The sequence below is a fragment of the Chelon labrosus genome (genome assembly GCF_963514085.1).
Source record: "Chelon labrosus genome assembly, chromosome: 4".
NCBI lineage: Eukaryota > Metazoa > Chordata > Actinopteri > Mugiliformes > Mugilidae > Chelon > Chelon labrosus.
In genome coordinates, this window is record NC_140340.1 from 22,209,743 (window position 1) to 22,216,359 (window position 6,617).

Consider the following 6,617-nt stretch of genomic DNA (forward strand, 5'->3'; position numbering starts at 1 on the left):
CTCTTATGTCAAATACAATAACGTTCCAAAAAGAAAGTATAACAGCACGCAAAAGGGCCCAGAGGGAGGACACCAAATATTCCTTCCATCTGCCGTGAGGATTTCTGGGCCCACGTAGTCTGAGGGGCGGTTGACCTGCTGGCCGCAAATAAACAAATAAATCCTGACTGTAAAATCACTCTAAATGCACCGTCATCAGTTTCTCTGCTGTGATGTTTATCCTGCCGACATGACAGAAACTGAATATTTTACCCTGTCCTTTGTAAAGACAAAAATTGTGAACTTCAAGACGGATCAGGTTGCAAAATGACCGTCAGTATTTAAATAAATACAGATGAATTTACATTGACCCACCCTGGTCAGCAACAGGTTCTATTTATAGTTTGAATTAAAGATCAGAGTCAGATTCAGATTCAACTTTATTGTCACTGAATATACAACAAAATGCAGTTTGGCATCTAACCAGAAGTGCAAAAATTGCAGAATTAACCCACTAATGGGGAACAAGCTTCCAAACCGTGTTTGATGAAATAAAATTGTCTGATGCAGTTTTTCCACAAAAAAAAAAAAAATTTCAATTAGCTTGTTAGAAATTCTTGAAATGACAACCACAGCACTGTCTTGTTGAAAAAAAGATGAAATGTTTAACCGCTGGATAAAAGAGAGACTATCCTCTCAGTTGAGCTAAACACTTAAACACTGCTTAACTGCAATGTCACAGCTACTCGAGGGAAGTTTAGGTTTTTATTAGGTACGTCTGTGGGTGATGCACACTGGAAACTCACGTGACTAGAGTCTGTGAACAACCAGATGCACACCTGCAAATGTTTTTTCCTCCAATAAATGGTACTCTAACAACCCATTAATTGCCAGAAACTCCAAATCAAAAACCATTAGTTAAGGGGTGTGCACTTAAGCAGTTGATTATTCTAAATTCTTTATATTTTCATTTTTTCTTCTAGGAAAATGTGTCACTTTATTTTTCAGCGTCATTGCATAGGTTGTGATTTTAAAAATTTGTGATTTATCTTTTTTTGTTTTTTGTTTTACATGACAAAAACCTGCTGATTTAAAACAGGTCTAAAGACTTTTTAGATCCGCTGTCCATGATTGTGTACGGTCCACCTACAATAAATTTAAATAAATATAGCCATGTAGCTCAAATTGCACCTCAGTATTTAAGCCACGTTAAGGAAAGTATAAAGACACACACCAAAGCAAACCAGAAAACTCACAAAATCGCCCAAAAGATCAAATTCTGCTTCACGACTGTTCAGTTTGGGCCGATTGACACGTCTGATGTAATTAGCGTCATGGTCCTAAATTACAGAATCCCCAACAACTAAAGTAAAAACTAAAATAAAAAGAACTGCAGAAACTGAAAAGCACAACCAGACTCCAGGATGAAAAGAAAGCATCAGCAGCAGCAATCCGTACAGCGCTGACCTTGTGATTATGGTTTTCTGAAAAGCATGTGGAGCTGGATGAGCAACTCGTATAACTGCACTGGGAGAGTCTGGGGTGCAGCTTCAGAAACGCAGCCAAGTTGTGTCTGTGTAGCGCGATTCCAGACTTCTGAATGGAGGCCCGCATCTGAAATTTTGCCAAATGATCCAGAGGTCTGCTGTAGCTCTCGCGTCTAGGCGGCGCCAGAGATTTTTACTTTGGAGTGGGATAAATGGAGCCTTAACACATGTGTCTTGATGAGATTGGCCAACGGACTGTACTGCTCCATGCTATACCCCGCAGATAATAACTATATGCTTAACTGCCATAAAACGCACAATTAGACGGAATTACTGCAGCCACCAGATCAGGTCATGTTCAAGATCTGTTCTTCTAGTTTCTTTAATACTGTTTGACTCATTTTAACATCAGATTCAGCTCTCACAGGATGGTTAAATGTATTCTTTGATCAAGGAGATACAGGAGGAAGCGGTGAAGCTGTTCGAGGCTGCCACCGTGACGCATTCACGTCGTGTTTTGGGTTTTTGTGTGTCTGTGTGTGTGTGTCTGCGCAGATCTGATCAAGGCAGAGGAGTGTAAGAGCGAGGAGGCGTGGCAGGAAGAGGAGGAATCGAGTTCCGAGCTAGAAGACGGGGAGGAGCAGAGACAGAACAGCGAAGCCGAAGAAGAAGAGGAGGAGGAGGAGGAAGAGGAGGAGGAGGAGGAGGAGGGAGAGCACACGCAGGATGTCACCCACAACCACATGGTGTGTATTTACACCTGAACATGCATGTGTGAAAGAAAGCATGAGGAGGACGGTATGCGTTCTGGTGAAGGTGAAATTCAGACTCCTGTCAGATCCTTTCCAAAGGCTAGAAAGCCATGAGTTTATGTCACTGTGTTCATCTCTTTTTTCCCAGACACATGCTGATCTGTTTAGGTGGAGGTAGCTTGTCTCCTTTACGGGCCACTGCTGCTTCGATTTCACATCCACAGATACTGAAGCTCTGGTTTTTCTTCTGCTTATTTGGATCAGGCAGACTAAATGCATGTATACAAGCTATACAATCAATTTTTATTTATTTTTTTTTAACAAAAAAATTGTTCTGATGGTCATATTAATTGCAGGTTTTGGTTCTAGACTGGAAAACTTCTGCTCTGGAACCATTTTTATTTTCCTGGACGAAAGTTTTTTGTTTGGCTGCAGATGCAAAGAACTGGTTAGAGATTATATGCTCAACTTTGAAATTTGAACTTAGTGGAAAATATAAGCTCTGAATAACAATGGAAATGCTGAAAAAAACTGTTGGATGTCCAAAAATGTCTGTGAAGGCTCTCGCGTCAAACAAGGGCAACTGGACTTGTCGTTTTTTTTTGAAGATGTTTCATCCAAGTAGAGCTTCTTCGTTTCTAATAGACTGGTGGGGAGTTAGGCTTTGATGGGGTTACCCATCAGAAACTTGCATGACTGGAAATTGTTCTGATCTGTTGTCCTTCCCTGGTGAAGGTATGATACTCTAACAACCTATTGATGATTAAAACTCAAAGGTCAAAGTGTGACGGGGTCAAACTTCTTAGGGACAAGAGTTCAGACTGTATTGTAAACTGATGGCAAATTATATCTCAGTCCACCTGCCCTGTTCACAGAGGGGTATTCCATTTTGACATAGATGGTTTCCTTTCCTTGGTCCGTGTAACCGGTAGTAAGTCGGACCTGTTTCCAGTCAGGGTTGGACTCCGCCAGGGCTGCCCTTTGTCACCGGTTCTGTTCATAATTTTTATGGACAGAATTTCTAGGCGCATCCGGGTGGGGGAGGGTGTCGGGTTCGGTGATCGGAGGATCTCGTCCCTGCTTTTTGCGGATGACGTGGTCCTCTTAGCTTCATCGAACAACGACCTCCAGCTCTTGCTGGGGCGGTTCGCAGCCGAGTGTGAAGCGGCTGGGATGAAGATCAGCACCTCCAAGTCTGAGGCCATGGTCCTCAGTCGGAACTGACTAACTGGTCGGTCGTGGTGAAGAGAGAGCTAAGCCGAAAGGCGAAGCTCTCAATTTACCGGTCGATCTACGTTCCAACCCTCACCTATGGTCATGAACTTTGGGTAATGACCGAAAGAATAAGATCGCGAATACAAGCGGCCGAAATGAGTTTCCTTCGCAGGGTGGCCGGGCTCAGCCTTAGAGATAGGGTAAGGAGCTCAGACACACGGGAGGAGCTCAGAGTAGAGACGCTGCTCCTCCACGTCGAGAGGAGTCAGTTGAGGTGGCTAGGGCATCTGGTAAGGATGCCTCCCGGAAGCCTCCCGGGAGAGGTGTTTCGGGCATGTCCCACCGGAAGGAGACCTCGGGGCCGACCCAGGACACGATGGAGGGATTATATCTCTCGTCTGGCCTGGGAACGCCTGGGGGTTCCTCCGGAGGAGCTGGCTGAAGTGGCTGGGGAGAGGGCTGTCTGGGCTTCCCTGCTGAAGCTGCTGCCCCCACGACCCAGACCTGGATAAGCGGAAGAAGACGAAGACGAAGGTTTCCTTTACTCCTCTTTTAAACCAACTTTCTTCTCTGGCTAAAATGTGGACGTTGCATTTCTCCTCTTGTTCTCTTTCTCGCTGTCTGTCCTGGGGTATCTTTTTGTACTTTAGACGTGCTTCAGACAAAACAAAGGCAACTCTACTTTAGCACCACTCATTTAAGAGTTTTCAGAACTAAAGGTGGCATGTGGATGAGTGGTGAAATGTTTTACTATTATTATAACCTTTATTTAACCAGATAAAAAAAACCCATTGAGATCAAGACCTCTTTCACAAGGGTGACCTGGCCAAGAAAGGCAGCAGAACACGCCATAGTGATCAAGACAAACAAACAACAATAACAAACAAACAGTTGCCCAGTTGCCTTCGTTTTAGCTTTGTTGTTGGAACAGACCTTTTTTTTTTTTTTTAGCAGTAGAAAGTAATGCTTTGCAACAATGAAATCTATATTCTTGACCTGAATACATATGATGAGAACAGACAGCTCATGTGCTACACACTGTTGCTGCAGATATGTATAGCCTGTATAAAATCAGACCGCAACTCAGCACCATCAGTAGCATTTAATAGTACTCCACAGCGTGCTGTAAGATGGGATAGAGTAGCCAGGTTAATAAAATGCAGTATTTCTCTGAAGCCTTCTCCATGTTCTGCAGCTAAAGGTCTGATAACTTTGACAATGAAATTCACCAGCAAGTTTTTGATTTGCAGCCTCCTTCTCTCTGTTACAACAGGGCGTTTGGTGAAATTGTTAATTGACTGCTGTCGAGAGGATTTGGACCGTTCCTCTGCTAGTGTTAGTGGATGCCTTTTCAGATGAGTGTGCACTGCAGTAGTACCTTCGTTGTACTTCAGGACACGGTAGAATGGGCTTCATCTTTAGTGAAGTATTTCCACACACTTGATGAACTGCTGTTAGTTTGCTGCAATGACCTACTGGGCTCCTCACCTGTCTTCTCAGGTGTTATTGTCACGTGAGCAGTCGACTTCCTGCTTAAAGCGGCACGGCACGGCAGTAAAGTTGACAAACTGACTAGTCCACTAGTCTCTACTACCCCTAGTGTTCATCCAAATGCAGTCGCACATAGTTTTATAGATACATCGGCATATTGGTTAACATTTGTTGTTTTTAAATGTGCTTTATGAAAAAACTGACATCAACATTGACAATGACAACACAATGCAGGCATCTTTTGGAGGATTCCATGATTCCTGCTGCATCTTGATCTTGAAGCGAACATTGTGAAACTGATGTGTTTTTCATTATGGGATCACTGCAGTGTAGCTGTCAGTTTGTCACAGCATGAAGGAATAAACAGGCAAAAGTACTGTTTCCTGCTTTTCATTAATTCTTCAAAACTCAGTTCCAGCTTCTCAGTTCTGACACATTGTTGTGTAATTTTATTCTTTTGGTCTTTTATGCTCATAAATAAATTGTAAACTTCTTGTACCAAAACAGTTTATCTGACCGCAATTTTGTCATTTACATGTGCCAACTTTTGCCCAATATCTGACTGAACACTAACATTGTGTTGGGGTGGGCCATACATTTAAATGACCAACATGTGGATTTTCCCGTCATGTCCCTGAAAGACATGTCTGACCACCCAGTTGCTTACATATCTGATGGTTTAACTCCCACTTCTGCACCGGGAGAAAATAACGCACTAACTTATTATAGTGGGCAGGCGTGAATAACAGGTAGCAAGTTGCTCAGAGCAGGTCTACTGTCTGTGCTTGATGGATTCTTTGAAGTGATTTATATAATATAGGTAAAGTGTAGTGCTTACTGTAGAGCATATGCTTATAATACCTTCCATATATACACTGTGTTTGATGCTCTGTTGTATCTGTATCTTGGGGAGTTCTGAAGCATTTTGATGAGGCCTGTCCTTCACAGATGGTATTTGGTGAAATGCTTTTATTATCATACAATTTAAGCACGTGTAAAGGTATTCTGAATCCCAGCCTTCTCCTAATGTCAGCTAACATTGTGTATATAATAATCTGGAGCCTATTTCAGTGTGTCTCTGTGTTTTGACTCTGGCTTGTTGTTGTGTTGTTTTCTTCAGGAGAACAGTCGCCTATCATCAGAGATGGACTCCATTCACCCATGAGAGGTGAGTGTTGCACAGAGAAACTGTGTTGCGTGTCATACGCAAGGAAACGTTTAATGAATATTTGCAAGAGAAGTCTGCATCTCTGTACTATTGTCAAAGACGCACAAGATGAACCATCTGAAATAAAGCCAAAAATATGTTTGTTTTTTATCTTCCAAGAGAATTCTTCTAACTGTGCAGTTTTTATGTCAGGGCATTTGACTCGCTAAAAGTGTTTTGCTCCTGAATGATCTTAATAAGCTGATGTAGCTTGTTATTGAGATTGTCTTACTAGTTCTTAGTTATTTGAGAACAACCACATTTCTAAAGGTTTGCTACTGATTGACCTGTTCTGTTCAGCCTGTCTGTCCCACACTGCCTTTGCACTTATACTCCTAATGTTATGTAGCATGTGTAGTATTTAAGAGATAATAAGAACTTTACTTTTGTTTAGTTTTTTATTTTTATATTTTTTTTTTAAATATAGAATATTTTTAGAGAGGATGGAGTGGTGTGGGCAAAGAATTGTCCATATTCAAATGTTAA

General features: G+C 42.1%; 1 protein-coding gene across 1 annotated transcript in view; it reads left to right on the forward strand.

Annotated features, from left to right (window-relative positions):
- The window catches only part of raly (RALY heterogeneous nuclear ribonucleoprotein), a gene marked incomplete at both ends in the record, with an annotated part of 29,611 nt that extends 23,522 nt beyond the window's left edge, over positions 1–6,089 (forward strand). The window contains 2 exons of the mRNA XM_084542758.1: positions 2,022–2,212; positions 6,045–6,089. Coding sequence (XP_084398884.1) covers positions 2,022–2,212; positions 6,045–6,089 — 236 coding nt within the window. The remainder of the gene's footprint in view (positions 1–2,021; positions 2,213–6,044) is intronic.
- Between the last annotated feature and the right edge of the window lie 528 nt (positions 6,090–6,617).